The following is a 22,014-nucleotide window of genomic DNA, read 5'->3' as shown; positions in this document are numbered from 1 at the left end:
AGATGAGGTAACTGAGGTGCAGAGAAATTAAGTGACTTGCCCAAAGTCACACGGCTGATAAGTGGTGGAGCTGGGATTAGAACCCACAACCCCCGACTCCCAAGCCCATGCTCTTTCCACTAAGCCATGCTGCTTCTCACCCCAGTGTTTAGTACAGCACCTGCCACATAGTAAGCACTTAACATATACCATTATTACTATTCTCCTAAGCACTTTGTACAGTGCTGTGCACACAGTAAGAGCTCAATAAATACGACTGAATGAATTATCAATCAATCAGTCATTTATTCAGTGCTTACTGTGTGCCACGCACTGTACAAGCGCTTGGGAGAGTACAATATAACAGACACAGCCCCTACCCACATCGAGCTTACAGTCTAGAGGGTGAGAGAGTTTAAACGTACCTCTGTTTGTTGCAGGATACAAATCTCTATTTGGCTGGCACAGAAGAAGGATATATTCACAAGTGTTCCTGCTCATATAATGAACAATTCCTAGATACCTACAGAGGACATAAGGTGGAATGAACTTTAGCGGGGTGAAAACAGAAATTCATTTGACTTGTTAGTTCTCCAAAAGGAAGTTCATATAACTCATAAGATGTCATTCATAAGAAATAAAGGTCAGGGATAGATTACTATTCTGTCATGCTTAGATCAAATTTGCAAAGACATTTTCAACCATACTGTTTTTTAAGAGGAGTTACACAGCGCAAGTCAAAACTTTGATTCAAATGATGTTTCCGAACAGAGTTGCATTAAACTAATAGAGTTAGCAGTTGTAAAAATTTCAAAATGTATTTTAGATGTTTAATTCGTTCAATCATATTTGTTGGGCACTTATTTTGTGCAGAGCACTGTACTAAGTGTTGGTACAATACAGCCATAATTCTAATTGAGATCTACTGTGGAATGTTCCCAGGTTTCACAAACCATGAAATACTCACTTTTCCATAAACAGGTCTGTTTTGTAAACTATCAAACAAGATGTTCCATAAATTTCCCTTCCTGTTCTCTCTCTCTCTCAGACTGTGAGCCCCATGTGGGACAAGGACTGAATCTGGCCTGATTAACTTCCAACCCAATGCATAAAACAGTGCTTGAAACATTAGCAAGCACTTAACAAATACCATCACCATAATAATTTAATTGCACTTCACATAAAGCCCTGCAAGAACTCTAGAGCCCCAAATCCTACTCAAGTGCCAAAGTTATAGCAGCAATTATCACTGCATTATGTAAATTTTGGGAAATTATTGTTGAATTCGTTAAATCACAAATTTCATGTTGAGGCAAAAACTGAGTTGACTGCATTAACATTTGGTCTTTTTTATTAAGATCTACAGATTATTGTTTTACTGGCTAGTACTACCATCTTGTTAGATAGCAGCATAACTTATTCTCAACTTCTTTTTATGGTTTAGCTTTTTAATCAGTTGAATTTGTCGTCTGTTCATCTAAACTCTTTTTGCTAGTCCTCGGGCTCCTTTCAAACACCGCCTCTGCATTTCTTTGTCTGAGACAGGGGCCCGTGTATAAAATAGCCTGGAATCCCTTCTACCACGATATGTTCTTAAGCTGTTCTGCAGACTGGGGTATCAATTTGTGGCGGCAGGATACCCTGAAGCCCTTTTTGAGTTTCTGTTCGACCACTCAAGTTGTTTATGACATCGCCTGGTCTCCAAAGTCACCCTACATATTTGCGGCAGTGAACGAAAGCAGAGTGGAACTCTGGGACCTTCACACCAGCACGTGAGCGATGCTTTGCTCCAGAAAGATTCTAGTAATTTATAGCGGCTTGCATTGCACTGTATGTTCCCCGCAAAGCAATGATGCTGGGAAGCCAATTAATCAATAATATTTATTACACACCTACTTTGTGCAGAGCACTGAACTACACGCTTGGAGGAATACAATGGGATTAGTAGATGTGATCTCTGCCTTCAAGGAGCTTCTGTTGTAGAGAGGGAGGCAGAGACTAACATTAATTACCGACAGGTGGATGAACATAACGGGAAACTGGGGCATGAATTAGTGCCAAAGTAATAGGGATGAAAGATGTGCCACAGGAAACGGCATAGATGTGTTCAAGGGGCAGTTGTTGGGGATACTTACTGAGTACCTACTATGTGCAGAGCACTGTACTAAGTGCCTGGGAGAGTACAATACAACAGAGTTAGCAGACACATTCCCTGCCCCACATTCTACGTTCCCCTCTAGACTATATAAACTCGTTGCAGGCAGGGAATGTCTGTTATATTGTTATATCATCCTCTCCCAAGTGTGAATACACTGCTCCGCACACAGTAAGTGCCCAATAAATACAATTGATTGATTGAAAAGGCTAACAGTGGCTGAGCTTCAAAGTGGTTTTGTTTGGTTTGAGAGTGAAGAGGCAAGGCATGGGGAGTGTAAACTTTTTTAGCCATTCAAGCCCTGAACTTGCTTTGTTAAGGTTTAAGGGGGTAAGTCAGTCAGGAGGTAGAGTGGTGGAGAGAACGGTGAAGGGAGAACGAGGATGAGAATTAGGTGACTCAGCCACCTGAATTTTTTTTGTTGTCGAAATCTGCGTTGTGGATGAAGATGCTTTATAACCATGCCCAAGTTTAGAACCTAAAATTTCTATGATGACTGGAAAAACAAGAATAGTGTGTAAATGCTGGCCATCCTGCTGCTGTTCCCTGATTAGGAGAGGCTTATGGCTGTTGAGTCATTAATTCTGCTTCTAAATGATAAAAGAATTGTTCTTACAAGTTCCCTATTTCACTGCAGCCTGGACCCTCTGATCGTGAACATGTCTAACCCAGGAATTAAATTTACAACCGTCCTCTTCGCTAAAAACACCGATTGTATCCTCGTTGGGGACAGTGATGGGCAAGTCATTGTGTTCGAGATACGGAATTTGACGATTTCAGATATGACTCGGGTATGATTCTTGTTCTGATCATGTGAGCTCTGGCCAGTGAGGTTGCCCTCTGGTCTTCCCACTTTCCACTCTGATTTAGCAGCCTTACCACCCAGTTTTGTTCCGCTCACCCTCAGTTACCTCATCTGTAAAATGGGGATTAAGAGTATGACCCCCATGTGGGACAGGAACTGTGTCCAACCTAATTACCTTGCCGCAGGGCTAAGAACAGTGCTTGACGCAAAGTAAGTGCTTAGCAAGTACCTTAAAAATAATAATAATAATTATAAAGATCTTCAAACATAATGGAGCTGATTAGCAAAGATGCAGAAGTCTAGTCCGTGGGTATAGACTATGGTTTGAAGGGGGTGTTTTTGAGTTAACACACAGGATAAGTCTGCTTTTGACAGCCTCACTCAGTTTTGGAAGATTCATATGTAGATTTTGAATTTCCATGATTCCTAAGAAGCAGGTGCCTATTCTGCAGAGAAAATCCGCCCCTACATTTACTGAGGTCAATTCCTTGAGAATTTGTTTGCACTTTAGGAAGAGCGTGGAGGAACCATTTATTGCACCACCACCTAGGGAGGACATATTAAACAGCAACTCACTAACCATCCCCCCCTTAGCAGTTTCAGGGTCCGTGCCCCTCCCAAAATGCCTAATGTTTCACCAACCAATCAATCAATGGTATTTATTGAGTGCTTACTGTGAGTAGAGCACTGTACTAAGCACAGAGTCGGTAGACACATTCCCTGCCCACTACGCGCTTATGGTCTAGAGTAATAATAATGATGGTATTTGTTAAGTGCTTACTATGTGTGAAGCACTGTTCTAAGTGCTGTGGGGGGATACAAGGTGATCAGGTTGTCCCACGTGGGGATCACAGTCTTAATCCCCTTTTTACAGATGAGGTAACTGAGGCACAGAAAAGTTAAGTGACTTGCCCAAAGTCACTCAGCTGACAAGTTGCGGAGCCAACTCAGGCTCTGGTATAACTGGGATAATTCCCCCTCTCCATCCCTCCCGCCTTACCTCCTTCCCTTCCCCACAGCATCTGTATATATGTATGTATGTTTGTACATATTTATTACTCTATTTATTTATTTTACTTGTACATATCTATTCTATTTATTTTATTTTGTTAATATGTTTGGTTTTGTTCTCTGTCTCCCCCTTCTAGACTGTGAGCCCGCTGTTGGGTAGGGACCGTCTCTATATGTTGCCAACTGGTACTTCCCAAGCGCTTAGTACAGTGCTCCGCACACAGTAAGCGCTCAAATACGATTGAATGAATGAATAAATGAATTGGGTACATTTTTCTCAAAATAATGCATAGAACATTCAGAGAAGTTCTTGGTGTGGGCAGGGGATGTACCTGTTTATTGTTATATTGTACTATCCCAAGCGCTTAGTTCAGTGCTTTGTACACAGTAAGCAATAAATACGGATGAATTGTGAGTCCTTTAGAGAAGCTTTCTCAACAAACTAGGGCACAGGAATACCATCCTGAACATTTGCAACGTCCCCCTTCACTTGTGCCAATTGTTTGGTTTGAGCGAGGGGAATGAATATGGTGCTAACTCTCAGAATGAGCCCACTGTTGGGTAGGGACTGTCTCTATATGTTGCCAATTTGTACTTCCCAAGCGCTTAGTACAGTGCTCTGCACACAGTAAGCGCTCAATAAATACGATTGATGATGATGATGATGATGATGAATGCCGTGGGACCTAATCTGAAGATGGGTAGAGTCTGCTCTGGGAGTTGGAGCAAGGCAGGTTGGCCAGGCCAGCCAAGACTATGGAGTGTTGGGAGGATCGGCCTCCAGAGCCCAGGCAAACCAGGTCAACAGTCACCCTCTGGACAAGACTTTCCTGAGAAAGAGCAAGTTCACAACAGGCATTAGAAAGAGAAGTAGTTCCTTCAGCCACGTTTTAAAATGACTCCGCTCCCGGGCTTTTCATCGTAATTTTGTGACCTTTTCCTCCCATCTAGGAGGATGCGGTACACAGTTTATTTGGAAGTGCACCACCCAGCCAGACGTAATCTTTTGACCCTCACGCTTGGGTTTAAACAAAGAAGATGGTGGAACGTCAAATAGCCGGAGTAAGGCCTTAAAAGAGATTCGGTTTGACTTTTGGCAGAGGTGATGTTTTTTGGACCCTCACGCTTGTGTTTAAACAAAGAAGATGGTGGAACGTCAAATAGCCGGAGCAAGGCCTAAAAGAGATTCGGTTTGACTTTTGGCAGAGACAATGTATTACAAATAAAACAATTTCCACATTAAAAGCCATTTGATATCTCTCTGGTGAAAGATGGACTTGAGACCACAAGGGAGACACTGCCATCATAAGCTAACCCCAAACCACTGTTTGAAAAGCCCAGGTTTTCCTATGGAAAGCCCCAATATTCCCATGGAATTCCCCATCATTCTCCCTGTGGGTCTCAAAAAAGCCCAAATTACAAGGGCCCAAATTACAATAACAAATCACAAACCCAAATTACAATCACACCATTGGGAGCGGGAAAAGAGAATCATTAACCCAAGAGAATCACAGTCCAATCTTTTCTGTCTTGGAGACCAAAAGACTCCAGTGAGGTATTAATAATTTGTGGTTTTTTTCTCCTTTGCTATTTTTTTCCCCAAAGACAATCAACAGTGGCATGGTTAATACCCTTGCAGAGTTAAGGGTTGAAGCTGCCACAATACCCCAATAACTCATTCATTCAATTGTATTTATTGAGTGCTTATTGTGTGCAGAGCACTGTACCAAACCCAGGGGCTTCTGCAAAACCCAGCAGGAGCAGTTAATAATAATAATAACAATAGTATTTGTTAAGCACTTAATATATGCCAGGCACTGCACTAAGCGCTGAGGTGGATACAAGCAAATCGAGTTGGACCAGTCCCTGTCCCACGTGCGGCTCAGAGTCTCAATCTCATTTTACAGATGAGGTAACTGAGGCCCAGAGAAGTGAAGTGACTTGCCCAAGGCCACCCAGCAGACAAGTGGCAGAGCTGAGATTAGAATCCATGACTTTCTGGCAGGGCTGTGCTTTCTCACCACCCCCACCCCCTAGCTTTTTACAACAATGTAATAAATACCATTGGTTGATTCACCCAGGGTCTTGGAAAGAAACAGCCCACGGGTGGGTGTGGGGTTCTAGGATAAAAGTAAATAAAGGATTCCATGGAAAGATCACCGCCCTAACCTTGGTGGACACAGGTCCGGCATAGTTTTATTTTACTGGTGGTGACGATCTACAGCGTATTTTAAGAGAGTTTTGACCTGTGGTAGGAAAGTTTACTGAGACAGCCCTGGGGGGGACTGGGCTCTGTGAAATACTAAGCATCATTAAACAAGGGCAGAAAGAGGCTCCAGTAAAACCCAACCTCAGAGACGACTTTAAATGCTTCATCTAATCACAAGGGAGAATCTCTGATTCACATACTCTACTAGGCAAAGCCACCTCAAAGAAAGCACTTTTGGGGTTTTTGCTAGGATGCAGAGTAGCAGCGTGGCCTAGTGGATAGAAAATAGGCCTGGGAGTTAGAAGGATCTGGGTTCTGATTCTGACTCCACCACTTGTCTGCTGTGTGACCTGGGACAAGTTAAGTCATTTCTCTGTGCCCCAGTTACCTGACCTGTAAAATGGGGATTAAGACTGTGAGCCACATATGGGATGGGGACTGTGTCCAATTTAATTAGCTTGCATCTACCCCAGCACTTAGTACAGTGCCTGGCACAAGGTGAGTACTTAAGAAATGCCATTTTAAAAAAACAGCAAAACAAGATGTAAATAAACTTTTCATCAATACACATTCATTATCATCAGTACACATTCGTTATCATCACCATCATCAATGGTACTTACCAAGCACTTAATGCAGAGCACTGTATTAAGTGCTTGTAAGAGTATGCAACAGAGTTGACAAGACACGTTTCCTGCCCACAATGAGCTTCTTGCTCTATATAAAATGTCGGCTGTTACATCATTCTGATTAAGACTAAATAAAACTGGACTGAACTGGTGAAAGTTTAGATGGAGAAATTTACAGTTCCCGCCAGGTTTCTATCTTCTTGATTACCACCATGATGGTTCTGATCTTTCTCTTTTACATTTCTCCCTAAACTCTCTTGGAGACATAGTCAAAATGATAATTTCATCATAGTTTCAGTAGTCACATGACTCATGGAAGTCCCAAGAGGGACAGGGACTGTGTCTGACTTTATCATCTTGAATCTAGTGCAGTGCTTGTCACACTGTAAGTGCTTACCAAATACCACAGTGATTACTGTGTAACCTTTATACTTGGTTATACTAAGGATTAAGGCATTTTTCCTGGCCAGGGCCAAGATTTATATACTTGTGGCTGGTCTTCCTGTGCAGACCCTCCCTCCCTCCAGCCTCCTTGTTCAGTAAGCCTGCTTCTACGAGAAAATAATTCCAATTCGTTCGGGCTGAGTCTTTGGGGTAAGCTCCTGGGGGCATCAAACTAACGATCAATAAATCAATCAATCGTATTTAGTGAGCACTTACCGTGGGCAGAGCTCTATATGAAGCGCTTGGGTGAGTACAATATAACAGAGTTGGTAGACACATTCCCTTCTAACCACGAGCTTACAGTCTAGAGGGGAAGACAGACATTAATGGAAATAAAGTATGGATATGGACATAACTGCTGCGGGGCTGGGAGGGGGGGATCATCATCATCATCAATCGTATTTATTGAGCGCTTACTATGTGCAGAGCACTGTACTAAGCGCTTGGGAAGTACAAATTGGCAACATATAGAGACAGTCCCTACCCAACAGTGGGCTCACAGTCTAAAAGGGGGATGAAGAAAGGGAGCAAGTCAAGGCAGCGCAGAAGGGAGTGGGAGAAGAGGAAAGGGGGATTTAGTCAGGGAAGGCCTTTTGGAGGAGATGTGCCTTTAACAAGTCTTTGAACGGGGCGGGGGCGGGGGGAGAGTCATTGTTGGATTTTGGAAATGTTTGGGCTTCAGTGGGAGAGAGCCTGGGGTGTGGGAGAGAGATGCCAGGAAGCTGAGAGGAAAAGGGGAAGGCCAGGCCAGGAAAGATTGCCCGGAGCAGCATCTCTGCCCTGACTCACTCCAACTAAGAAACAGTTTCTGCATGGGATCACGTCTATCCAACTCTGTTGTACTGAATTATTACTATCACTATGAATCAACACCTTATCGTGGCAGGAGAGTTTGTGTCCACCCAGGAAGCTTAGAGCTATGCCACTGAGAAATTTTCTGTCTTCAGGGTGACCCATAATGGAAAGGTCTAAGCGGAAGCGTCAGAGTTGATTCAACAGTTCTAAGCAGCAGCGGCACGTCAAAGGTGAATCAGCAGAGTCAAAGGAGGACGATCGAACGATCAAAATGTTCATCAAAAGTAACGGCAGAGACTTACGTTTTTACTGCGCGGAAGAAGGCGATGGTAAACCACTTCCGTATTTTTACGAAGAAAACTCAATGGATAAATCCTAAAGTCGCTATGAATCGGAAATGATTCGACAGCATTTGATGTTGATGGTATCTGATAAGCGCTCGCTCTCTGTCAAGCATCTTTTTTTTCTTTTTTTGGTATGGTATTTGTTAAGCTCTTACTAAGTGCCAGGCACTGTACTAAGCGCTGGGGTAGATTCATGCTAATCAGGGTGGACACAGTCCATGTCCCACATGGGGCTCACAGTCTTCAACCCCATTTTACAGGTGTGGTAGCTAAATAATAATAATAACTGTGGTACTTGTTAAACGCTCGCTATGTGCCGAGCACTGTTCTAAATTCTAGGGTAAATACTAGTTAATCAGGTTGGATGCTGTTCCTGTCCCACTCTTAATCCCTATTTTATAGATGAGGGAACTGAGGCCCAGAGAATCAATCAATCAATCAATCAATCGTATTTATTGAGCGCTTACTATGTGCAGAGCACTGTACTAAGCGCTTGGGAAGTACAAATTGGCATCACATAGAGACAGTCCCTACAGACAAGTGGCAGAGCCAGGATTAGAACCTAGACCCTTCTGACTCCTAAACCAGTGCTCTATCCACTAAATCACACTGCTTCTATAGCACTCTTCTAAGCACTAGGGTAGTTAGAGTTAATTAGGTCAGACACAGTCCCTGTCCCTCCTGGAACTCACGAACACGATGAGCGCTCAATACCACGGACTGATGTGGAATCATCCGCTTGGCTCGTTTACTCACTTCAGTATTTCGTGTATGAATCCTCACATGGGATTTGGCAACTAAGTCACATCCAGTTTTCAACCCCGAAGAGCTTGTGCAGGGCAGAACAGAGCAAAATGGGGAGTGACAGTGGTTTAGAGTGAGTCTTGTGAACCCAGGAGAAAAGTTCCCCTGCACCCACGCCACTGGGACTTCCCATCAGCATAGGTAGGGTGAGTGAACACCGGCCGTGTGAGGCCTTCTCAACTTTGAGAACATCAGGAAGGCGGTGGCTGACACTCTGGTTGTCGGACTGAGCTGGGAAGAACCTCAAACTCTGAACCTCTAGTGCTGGTACCCTTGTTGGCTGTGTGACCTTGGACAGGTCACTTCACTCCTCTGTGCCTCTGTTACCTCATCTGTAGAATAGGGTTTAAGACTGTGAGCCCTGTGTGGGACAGGGACTGTGTCCCACCCAATTATATTGTATCTACTCCAGTGCCTAGTACAGTGTCTGGTACATTGTAAGCACTTAACAAATACCATTATTAGCCCACTGTTGGGTAGGGACTGTCTCTATATGTTGCCAACTTGTACTTCCCAAGCACTTAGTACAGTGCTCTGCACACAGTAAGCACTCAATAAATACGATTGATTGATTGATTGATTATTATTACTGTAGGACTAGTCTCCCTCCTACTTAAACTAGAAGCTCCATGTGGGACCTGTTTATCTTTTATCTACCTTAGTGCTTAGTACTGGTGTACAGAAAGCGCTTACCAAATATCACAGTTAGTATCAATATTATTACTGCTCTTGGACATATTTTTCTTCCCCCATGTTTTTTTTATCAATCAGTCATATTTATTGAGCGCTTACTGTGTGCAGAGCACTGTATTAAGCGCTTAATTCATCCTTCCTTATATTTCTGTCACCAATCCCATCTCGCCTATTTTTGGATTCTGAGCCCCTATTGGGAGAGGGGGGACAGGGACTGCAAGAGAAGCGGCGTGGCTCAGTGGAAAGAGCACAGGCTTGGGAGCCAGAGGTCATGGGTTCTAATCCCGACTGCCACTTGTCAGCTGTGTGACTTTGGACAAGTCACTTAACTTCTCTGTGCCTCAGTTACCTCACCTGTAAAATGGGGATTAAGACTGTGAGCCCCACGTGGGACAACCTGATCACCTTGTATCCCCCCCAGTGCTTAGAACAGTGCTTTGCACATAAGTGCTTAACAAATGCCATTATTATTATTACTACCTAATTCTCACCTACCCATTTTTATTATTCCCCCCAGCACTCAGTACGGTGTTTCATACAAAGGTGGCACTGAAAACATACTACTACTTCTGCTATTTGTTCACCATATATTTTGGCTTCCCTTGAAGGTTAGAAAGAGACAGACCAGCAGGACTCAAAGAACAAGACCCCCAGGAACGCAGTGAAATGAACAGATTGTAGACCGTAAGTGCCTTAAGGGCAGGGAAGGTAACTATCGGCTTTGTACTACTGTACTCTCCCAACCACTTAGCTCTGCACACAGTAAGCACTCACTAAATATAAACAATCCATCGGGGAAGCAGCGTGGCTCAGTGGAAAGAGCCCGGGCTTTGGAGTCAGAGGTCGTGGGTTCAAATCCCGGCTCCGCCAATTGTCAGCTTGTGTGACTTTGGGCAAATCACTTCATTTCTCTATGCTTCAGTTATCTCATCTGTAAAATGGGGATGAGGACTGTGAGCCCCCCGTGGGACAACCTGATCACCTTGTAACCTTCCCAGTGCCTAGAACAGTGCTTTGCACATAGTAAGCGCTTAATAAATGCCATTATTATTATTATTATTGACTGAATAGTCTTAGTAGGGCTGGGAGCATATAGGACCCTGGCCCTGGCCCGGGGGGCTAATGCCAGTGGTTGCAAGATATAGTGTTGGCTCACAGGCCTCCAACCAAGCTCAGTTCACCATGGCTTAGTGGATAGAGCCTAGGCTTGGGAGTCAGAAGGACCTGGGTTCTAATCCTGCCTCTGCCACATGCCTGCTGTGAGACCTTGGGCTGGTCACTTCACTTCTCTGGGCCTCAATTACCTCTTCAGTAAAATGAGGATGAATAATTATAACTAATAACGATGGCATTTCTTAAGTGCTTACTATGTGCCAAGCGCTGTTCTAAGTGCTGGGGTAGATCAAAGGTAGTCAGGTTGTCCCACCAAGGGCTCACACTCTTAATCCCCATTTGACAGAAAATCCCCATTCTACAGATGAGGCAACTGAGACACAGATGAAGACTGTGAGCTCCATGTGGGAAAGGGACTGTGTCCAACCTGATTAACTTTTAAAATAATAATAATGATGGCATTTTTAAAGCACTTACTATGTGCAAAGCACTGTTCTAAGTGCTGGGGAGGATACCAGGTGATCAGATTATCCCACATGGGGCTCACAGTCTTCATCCCCATTCTACAGATGAGGCAACTGAGACACAGATGAAGATTGTGAGCTCCATGTGGGAAAGGGACTGTGTTCAACCTGATTAACTTTTAAAATAATAATAATAATAATGATGGCATTTTTAAAGCACTTACTATGTGCAAAGCACTGTTCTAAGTGCTGGGGAGGATACCAGGTGATCAGATTATCCCACGTGGGGCTCACAGTCTTCACCCCCATTTTACAGATGAGGTAATTGAGACACAGAGAAGTCAAGTGACTTGCCCAAAGTCACACAGCTGACAATTGGCGGAGCCGGAATTTGAACCCATGACCTCTGACTCCCAAGCCTGTGCTCTTTCCATTGAGCCACACTGCTTCTCTGCTTTATCTACTCCAACACTTAGAACAGCGCTTGGCACACAGTAAGTGCTTAAGTACTGTAATTATAATACTCCAGCTCCAGACTCTTCTCCAGGAACAGGAGTTTCTGGGCAGGAGTTAACCTTTTTTTTTTTGTTTTCACAGCGGGAACTTCAGGCGCACTCAGTGGGACTTGATTTTTCCACGTCTTTGTTGCTTGTTTGTTCAACGGCAAGATGGTCAATGTGCAAAACCCATTCTCCAAATTGCCGCACGTTTAGTAGACCATTAGTGTTCTTTTCCTGGAGCAGGGAAGTGGCGTTATGATCAGTCCCGAAGATTGACAGTTCACACGAAACTAATTCCTGGATGGGAAAGACATTATCCCGGAGAAGAGGCTATTAAGATGAATCATATGTTAAAATCACCTCAGCACTAACGAATAGAGGGAGGTCTGACTTTTTATGAAGGAGGCAACTGTGTACAAACCAGAGGAAGCCATGAAAAATGAACTTCCACCGCATCTGTGCTCTCCTCGGGTAAGTAAACGCAAGAAATGATACCAGGAAGCTCACCATCCCAGGATCTGGGATGAGTTTTTACGGCTTCTCCTGTAATGTACTTTGAAACAACCCTAATGAATTTCTTATTGCGTTTTCCAAGTCATTACCCACATTTTCAGCTCTTTAATGAGATTTTATAAATCCGTAAAAGGCCCCCATGATAAACAAAAAGGCAGAGCTGGAAGCCACAGCAATTTCCTCTCCACCAAATAAGAGGCTTCAGCTAACTCTCCAGACTCTCCAAACAAAACCTGTCTTTTCTGAGGAGGACAAAAAGAGAATCTGTTTGAGTTTAGCGGAATTCCTTAAATGCTACCGGACTCCCGCTGGATTGGAAATGATGATGATGATGATGGCATTTGTTAAGCGCTTACTATGTGCAAAGCACTGTTCTAAGCGCTTGGGGGGATACAAGGTGATCAGGTTGTCCCACGTGGGGCTCACAGTCATAATCCCCATTTTACAGACGAGGTAACTGAGGCCCAGAGAAGTTAAGTGACTTGCCCAAGGTCACACAGCAGACATGTGGTGGAGCGGGATTCAAACCCATGACCTCTGACTCCAAAGTCATGCTGCTTCTCCAGCGAGTAGGAACCAGAGGTCACCCTCTAGCCAAGAAAATTCCTAGTGTCCCTGCTTCTTATGTCCTAGTGGACAGAGCATGGGCATGAAACTCAGAAGAACCTGGGGTCTAATCCTGGATCTCTAATCCCGGATCCGTTCAAATGGGGGAAAGCAAATATAAAAACATGGACAAATGGCCTAATCAGAACAAATCAATTGACGGATTGTGTTGAGTGCTGGGGGCTTGTTGTGCCCTTGAGCTTAAGTGGTGAAAAAGGGATATTTCCTCTGGAAAAAAAAAAATCTGAGAAGCAACATGGCCTAATGGATAGAGCACGGCCCTGGGCGTCAGAGGGACTTGGGTTCTAATTCCGCATCCACCACTAATCAGCTGCATGACCTCAGGCAAGTCACTAAAGTTTTCTGTGCCTCAGTTACCTCATCTGCAAAATGGGGATTAATATTTGTTAAGCACTTACTATGCACCAGGCACTATATTAAGCGGTGGTGTAGAGACAAGCTAATCAGGTTGGACTCAGTCCATGTCTCCCATGGGACTCCCAGGCTTAATTCCCATTTTCCAGATGAGGTAACTGAGGTGCAGAGAAGAGAAGTGATTTGCCCAAGGTCACACAACTGACAAGTGGCGGAGCTGGGATTAGAACCCAGGTCCTTCTTCCTCCCAGGCCTGGGCTCTGGCCACTAAGCCACATTCAGACCCAAATGGGGCATGGATTGTGTCGACTTGATTATCTTGTATCTACCTTGGGCAAGTCACTTCATTTCTCATGGCCACAGTTTCCTCATCTGTACAATGGAGATTAAGACTCTGATCCCTATGTGGGACAGGGACTATGTCCAACCTGATTAGCTTGTATCAACTCCAGTGCATAAAACAGTGGTTGGCACATAGTAAGCACTTAACAAATACCATCATCATTATTATTATTGCTGAGTACAGTACCTGGCACATAGTAACCGCTTAAATACCATTTAAAAAATAGTTTCCCACAAAACCACTCTCATAAGCCCTCTGCCAGAGAGCTCAGGAGGCCCTTTCTCATACCAGCTGGAAGAAAGTTTCTTGAGAAATATCGTTTCCCAGAACCTGTGCATGAATGCGGCTTTGCTAGACACCGCTCAGACCAACGCTAAATTCCTGCCTTCGAGGGATTGACATTTGGGCCTGAAGCAGTGTGGCTTAGTGGCTAGAGGTCCTTGAAGACCTGGGTGGTACCTTATTGTTTCATAGGATGTAAGATAAAAATAATATTGATTACGGTATTTGCTAAGTGCTATGTGCCAAGTACCGTTCTAAGCCCTGGGGTAGGTATGAGATAATCAGGTTGGACACAGTCCCTGTCCCACATGGGGCTCATACTCTTAATCCCCATTTTGCAGATGAGGTAACAGGCACAGAGAAGTAAAGTGACTTGCCCAAGGTCACACAGCAGGCAGGTGGCAAAGCCAGGATTAGAACCCATGACCTTCTGACTCCCAAACCCATGCTGTATCCCCTCTATTGTCTTCTCTGTGTAAAGGCACCTGCACAACGAATCCCAGAAATACTGGCAGCTCATAACCACCCCCAAAAGCACTTCAATCCACATCTTATATACCCTATTACTTAAACACTAACTCATCTAATAGTGACGGTATCTATTAAGCACTTACTATGTGCCAAACACTGGGCTACAGACAAGATAATCATATCAGTGTCAGTCTCTAAACCAGACCCATCTAAAAGAAAGTGAAGATAGTTTCCATTTTACAGATGAGGAAACCAGGTGCCCTGAGTAGCTCAGTAATCAATCAGTCACTGATATTTACTGAGCGCTCACTGGGCAGAGCCCTGTACTAAGCGCTTGGAAGAGTACAACATAATAGAGTTGGTAGAAGTGATGCCTGCCCACAAGGAGCTTAGGGTCCACAGGAGGCATGTCCCCAGCATGACTGACTGGGGCATTTCTCTGTGCCCCAGTTACCTGACCTGTAAAATGGGGATTAAGACTGTGAGCCACATATGGGATGGGGACTGTGTCCAATTTAATTAGCTTGCATCTACCCCAGCACTTAGTACAGTGCCTGGCACAAGGTGAGTACTTAAGAAATGCCATTTTAAAAAAACAGCAAAACAAGATGTAAATAAACTTTTCATCAATACACATTCATTATCATCAGTACACATTCGTTATCATCACCATCATCAATGGTACTTACCAAGCACTTAATGCAGAGCACTGTATTAAGTGCTTGTAAGAGTATGCAACAGAGTTGACAAGACACGTTTCCTGCCCACAATGAGCTTCTTGCTCTATATAAAATGTCGGCTGTTACATCATTCTGATTAAGACTAAATAAAACTGGACTGAACTGGTGAAAGTTTAGATGGAGAAATTTACAGTTCCCGCCAGGTTTCTATCTTCTTGATTACCACCATGATGGTTCTGATCTTTCTCTTTTACATTTCTCCCTAAACTCTCTTGGAGACATAGTCAAAATGATAATTTCATCATAGTTTCAGTAGTCACATGACTCATGGAAGTCCCAAGAGGGACAGGGACTGTGTCTGACTTTATCATCTTGAATCTAGTGCAGTGCTTGTCACACTGTAAGTGCTTACCAAATACCACAGTGATTACTGTGTAACCTTTATACTTGGTTATACTAAGGATTAAGGCATTTTCCTGGCCAGGGCCAAGATTTATATACTTGTGGCTGGTCTTCCTGTGCAGACCCTCCCTCCCTCCAGCCTCCTTGTTCAGTAAGCCTGCTTCTACGAGAAAATAATTCCAATTCGTTCGGGCTGAGTCTTTGGGGTAAGCTCCTGGGGGCATCAAACTAACGATCAATAAATCAATCAATCGTATTTAGTGAGCACTTACCGTGGGCAGAGCTCTATATGAAGCGCTTGGGTGAGTACAATATAACAGAGTTGGTAGACACATTCCCTTCTAACCACGAGCTTACAGTCTAGAGGGGAAGACAGACATTAATGGAAATAAAGTATGGATATGGACATAACTGCTGCGGGGCTGGGAGGGGGGGATCATCATCATCATCAATCGTATTTATTGAGCGCTTACTATGTGCAGAGCACTGTACTAAGCGCTTGGGAAGTACAAATTGGCAACATATAGAGACAGTCCCTACCCAACAGTGGGCTCACAGTCTAAAAGGGGGATGAAGAAAGGGAGCAAGTCAAGGCAGCGCAGAAGGGAGTGGGAGAAGAGGAAAGGGGGATTTAGTCAGGGAAGGCCTTTTGGAGGAGATGTGCCTTTAACAAGTCTTTGAACGGGGCGGGGGCGGGGGGAGAGTCATTGTTGGATTTTGGAAATGTTTGGGCTTCAGTGGGAGAGAGCCTGGGGTGTGGGAGAGAGATGCCAGGAAGCTGAGAGGAAAAGGGGAAGGCCAGGCCAGGAAAGATTGCCCGGAGCAGCATCTCTGCCCTGACTCACTCCAACTAAGAAACAGTTTCTGCATGGGATCACGTCTATCCAACTCTGTTGTACTGAATTATTACTATCACTATGAATCAACACCTTATCGTGGCAGGAGAGTTTGTGTCCACCCAGGAAGCTTAGAGCTATGCCACTGAGAAATTTTCTGTCTTCAGGGTGACCCATAATGGAAAGGTCTAAGCGGAAGCGTCAGAGTTGATTCAACAGTTCTAAGCAGCAGCGGCACGTCAAAGGTGAATCAGCAGAGTCAAAGGAGGACGATCGAACGATCAAAATGTTCATCAAAAGTAACGGCAGAGACTTACGTTTTTACTGCGCGGAAGAAGGCGATGGTAAACCACTTCCGTATTTTTACGAAGAAAACTCAATGGATAAATCCTAAAGTCGCTATGAATCGGAAATGATTCGACAGCATTTGATGTTGATGGTATCTGATAAGCGCTCGCTCTCTGTCAAGCATCTTTTTTTCTTTTTTTGGTATGGTATTTGTTAAGCTCTTACTAAGTGCCAGGCACTGTACTAAGCGCTGGGGTAGATTCATGCTAATCAGGGTGGACACAGTCCATGTCCCACATGGGGCTCACAGTCTTCAACCCCATTTTACAGGTGTGGTAGCTAAATAATAATAATAACTGTGGTACTTGTTAAACGCTCGCTATGTGCCGAGCACTGTTCTAAATTCTAGGGTAAATACTAGTTAATCAGGTTGGATGCTGTTCCTGTCCCACTCTTAATCCCTATTTTATAGATGAGGGAACTGAGGCCCAGAGAATCAATCAATCAATCAATCAATCGTATTTATTGAGCGCTTACTATGTGCAGAGCACTGTACTAAGCGCTTGGGAAGTACAAATTGGCATCACATAGAGACAGTCCCTACAGACAAGTGGCAGAGCCAGGATTAGAACCTAGACCCTTCTGACTCCTAAACCAGTGCTCTATCCACTAAATCACACTGCTTCTATAGCACTCTTCTAAGCACTAGGGTAGTTAGAGTTAATTAGGTCAGACACAGTCCCTGTCCCTCCTGGAACTCACGAACACGATGAGCGCTCAATACCACGGACTGATGTGGAATCATCCGCTTGGCTCGTTTACTCACTTCAGTATTTCGTGTATGAATCCTCACATGGGATTTGGCAACTAAGTCACATCCAGTTTTCAACCCCGAAGAGCTTGTGCAGGGCAGAACAGAGCAAAATGGGGAGTGACAGTGGTTTAGAGTGAGTCTTGTGAACCCAGGAGAAAAGTTCCCCTGCACCCACGCCACTGGGACTTCCCATCAGCATAGGTAGGGTGAGTGAACACCGGCCGTGTGAGGCCTTCTCAACTTTGAGAACATCAGGAAGGCGGTGGCTGACACTCTGGTTGTCGGACTGAGCTGGGAAGAACCTCAAACTCTGAACCTCTAGTGCTGGTACCCTTGTTGGCTGTGTGACCTTGGACAGGTCACTTCACTCCTCTGTGCCTCTGTTACCTCATCTGTAGAATAGGGTTTAAGACTGTGAGCCCTGTGTGGGACAGGGACTGTGTCCCACCCAATTATATTGTATCTACTCCAGTGCCTAGTACAGTGTCTGGTACATTGTAAGCACTTAACAAATACCATTATTAGCCCACTGTTGGGTAGGGACTGTCTCTATATGTTGCCAACTTGTACTTCCCAAGCACTTAGTACAGTGCTCTGCACACAGTAAGCACTCAATAAATACGATTGATTGATTGATTGATTATTATTACTGTAGGACTAGTCTCCCTCCTACTTAAACTAGAAGCTCCATGTGGGACCTGTTTATCTTTTATCTACCTTAGTGCTTAGTACTGGTGTACAGAAAGCGCTTACCAAATATCACAGTTAGTATCAATATTATTACTGCTCTTGGACATATTTTTCTTCCCCCATGTTTTTTTTATCAATCAGTCATATTTATTGAGCGCTTACTGTGTGCAGAGCACTGTATTAAGCGCTTAATTCATCCTTCCTTATATTTCTGTCACCAATCCCATCTCGCCTATTTTTGGATTCTGAGCCCCTATTGGGAGAGGGGGGACAGGGACTGCAAGAGAAGCGGCGTGGCTCAGTGGAAAGAGCACAGGCTTGGGAGCCAGAGGTCATGGGTTCTAATCCCGACTGCCACTTGTCAGCTGTGTGACTTTGGACAAGTCACTTAACTTCTCTGTGCCTCAGTTACCTCACCTGTAAAATGGGGATTAAGACTGTGAGCCCCACGTGGGACAACCTGATCACCTTGTATCCCCCCCAGTGCTTAGAACAGTGCTTTGCACATAAGTGCTTAACAAATGCCATTATTATTATTACTACCTAATTCTCACCTACCCATTTTTATTATTCCCCCCAGCACTCAGTACGGTGTTTCATACAAAGGTGGCACTGAAAACATACTACTACTTCTGCTATTTGTTCACCATATATTTTGGCTTCCCTTGAAGGTTAGAAAGAGACAGACCAGCAGGACTCAAAGAACAAGACCCCCAGGAACGCAGTGAAATGAACAGATTGTAGACCGTAAGTGCCTTAAGGGCAGGGAAGGTAACTATCGGCTTTGTACTACTGTACTCTCCCAACCACTTAGCTCTGCACACAGTAAGCACTCACTAAATATAAACAATCCATCGGGGAAGCAGCGTGGCTCAGTGGAAAGAGCCCGGGCTTTGGAGTCAGAGGTCGTGGGTTCAAATCCCGGCTCCGCCAATTGTCAGCTTGTGTGACTTTGGGCAAATCACTTCATTTCTCTATGCTTCAGTTATCTCATCTGTAAAATGGGGATGAGGACTGTGAGCCCCCCGTGGGACAACCTGATCACCTTGTAACCTTCCCAGTGCCTAGAACAGTGCTTTGCACATAGTAAGCGCTTAATAAATGCCATTATTATTATTATTATTGACTGAATAGTCTTAGTAGGGCTGGGAGCATATAGGACCCTGGCCCTGGCCCGGGGGGCTAATGCCAGTGGTTGCAAGATATAGTGTTGGCTCACAGGCCTCCAACCAAGCTCAGTTCACCATGGCTTAGTGGATAGAGCCTAGGCTTGGGAGTCAGAAGGACCTGGGTTCTAATCCTGCCTCTGCCACATGCCTGCTGTGAGACCTTGGGCTGGTCACTTCACTTCTCTGGGCCTCAATTACCTCTTCAGTAAAATGAGGATGAATAATTATAACTAATAACGATGGCATTTCTTAAGTGCTTACTATGTGCCAAGCGCTGTTCTAAGTGCTGGGGTAGATCAAAGGTAGTCAGGTTGTCCCACCAAGGGCTCACACTCTTAATCCCCATTTGACAGAAAATCCCCATTCTACAGATGAGGCAACTGAGACACAGATGAAGACTGTGAGCTCCATGTGGGAAAGGGACTGTGTCCAACCTGATTAACTTTTAAAATAATAATAATGATGGCATTTTTAAAGCACTTACTATGTGCAAAGCACTGTTCTAAGTGCTGGGGAGGATACCAGGTGATCAGATTATCCCACATGGGGCTCACAGTCTTCATCCCCATTCTACAGATGAGGCAACTGAGACACAGATGAAGATTGTGAGCTCCATGTGGGAAAGGGACTGTGTTCAACCTGATTAACTTTTAAAATAATAATAATAATAATGATGGCATTTTTAAAGCACTTACTATGTGCAAAGCACTGTTCTAAGTGCTGGGGAGGATACCAGGTGATCAGATTATCCCACGTGGGGCTCACAGTCTTCACCCCCATTTTACAGATGAGGTAATTGAGACACAGAGAAGTCAAGTGACTTGCCCAAAGTCACACAGCTGACAATTGGCGGAGCCGGAATTTGAACCCATGACCTCTGACTCCCAAGCCTGTGCTCTTTCCATTGAGCCACACTGCTTCTCTGCTTTATCTACTCCAACACTTAGAACAGCGCTTGGCACACAGTAAGTGCTTAAGTACTGTAATTATAATACTCCAGCTCCAGACTCTTCTCCAGGAACAGGAGTTTCTGGGCAGGAGTTAACCTTTTTTTTTTTGTTTTCACAGCGGGAACTTCAGGCGCACTCAGTGGGACTTGATTTTTCCACGTCTTTGTTGCTTGTTTGTTCAACGGCAAGATGGTCAATGTGCAAAACCCATTCTCCAAATTGCCGCACGTTTAGTAGACCATTAGTGTTCTTTTCCTGGAGCAGGGAAGTGGCGTTATGATCAGTCCCGAAGATTGACAGTTCACACGAAACTAATTCCTGGATGGGAAAGACATTATCCCGGAGAAGAGGCTATTAAGATGAATCATATGTTAAAATCACCTCAGCACTAACGAATAGAGGGAGGTCTGACTTTTTATGAAGGAGGCAACTGTGTACAAACCAGAGGAAGCCATGAAAAATGAACTTCCACCGCATCTGTGCTCTCCTCGGGTAAGTAAACGCAAGAAATGATACCAGGAAGCTCACCATCCCAGGATCTGGGATGAGTTTTTACGGCTTCTCCTGTAATGTACTTTGAAACAACCCTAATGAATTTCTTATTGCGTTTTCCAAGTCATTACCCACATTTTCAGCTCTTTAATGAGATTTTATAAATCCGTAAAAGGCCCCCATGATAAACAAAAAGGCAGAGCTGGAAGCCACAGCAATTTCCTCTCCACCAAATAAGAGGCTTCAGCTAACTCTCCAGACTCTCCAAACAAAACCTGTCTTTTCTGAGGAGGACAAAAAGAGAATCTGTTTGAGTTTAGCGGAATTCCTTAAATGCTACCGGACTCCCGCTGGATTGGAAATGATGATGATGATGATGGCATTTGTTAAGCGCTTACTATGTGCAAAGCACTGTTCTAAGCGCTTGGGGGGATACAAGGTGATCAGGTTGTCCCACGTGGGGCTCACAGTCATAATCCCCATTTTACAGACGAGGTAACTGAGGCCCAGAGAAGTTAAGTGACTTGCCCAAGGTCACACAGCAGACATGTGGTGGAGCGGGATTCAAACCCATGACCTCTGACTCCAAAGTCATGCTGCTTCTCCAGCGAGTAGGAACCAGAGGTCACCCTCTAGCCAAGAAAATTCCTAGTGTCCCTGCTTCTTATGTCCTAGTGGACAGAGCATGGGCATGAAACTCAGAAGAACCTGGGGTCTAATCCTGGATCTCTAATCCCGGATCCGTTCAAATGGGGGAAAGCAAATATAAAAACATGGACAAATGGCCTAATCAGAACAAATCAATTGACGGATTGTGTTGAGTGCTGGGGGCTTGTTGTGCCCTTGAGCTTAAGTGGTGAAAAAGGGATATTTCCTCTGGAAAAAAAAAAATCTGAGAAGCAACATGGCCTAATGGATAGAGCACGGCCCTGGGCGTCAGAGGGACTTGGGTTCTAATTCCGCATCCACCACTAATCAGCTGCATGACCTCAGGCAAGTCACTAAAGTTTTCTGTGCCTCAGTTACCTCATCTGCAAAATGGGGATTAATATTTGTTAAGCACTTACTATGCACCAGGCACTATATTAAGCGGTGGTGTAGAGACAAGCTAATCAGGTTGGACTCAGTCCATGTCTCCCATGGGACTCCCAGGCTTAA

At 44.4% G+C, this 22,014-nt stretch overlaps 1 protein-coding gene across 2 annotated transcripts in view; it reads left to right on the top strand.

Annotated features, from left to right (window-relative positions):
• DNAI4 (dynein axonemal intermediate chain 4) overlaps window positions 1–5,189 on the top strand; it is a 52,150-nt gene extending 46,961 nt beyond the window's left edge. For both annotated transcript variants that reach the window (XM_038752937.1, XM_038752936.1), the window contains 4 exons: window positions 420–518; window positions 1,525–1,751; window positions 2,772–2,925; window positions 4,902–5,189. In XM_038752937.1, coding sequence (XP_038608865.1) covers window positions 420–518; window positions 1,525–1,751; window positions 2,772–2,925; window positions 4,902–4,952 — 531 coding nt within the window. In that variant the 3' untranslated portion in view covers window positions 4,953–5,189. The remainder of the gene's footprint in view (window positions 1–419; window positions 519–1,524; window positions 1,752–2,771; window positions 2,926–4,901) is intronic.
• Window positions 5,190–22,014: the final 16,825 nt, after the last annotated feature.

The sequence above is a fragment of the Tachyglossus aculeatus genome, chromosome 10 (genome assembly GCF_015852505.1).
Source record: "Tachyglossus aculeatus isolate mTacAcu1 chromosome 10, mTacAcu1.pri, whole genome shotgun sequence".
NCBI classification, from domain to species: domain Eukaryota; kingdom Metazoa; phylum Chordata; class Mammalia; order Monotremata; family Tachyglossidae; genus Tachyglossus; species Tachyglossus aculeatus.
Note: the sequence above shows the minus strand (reverse complement) of the source record. Positions and strands in the feature narration are given on the sequence as shown.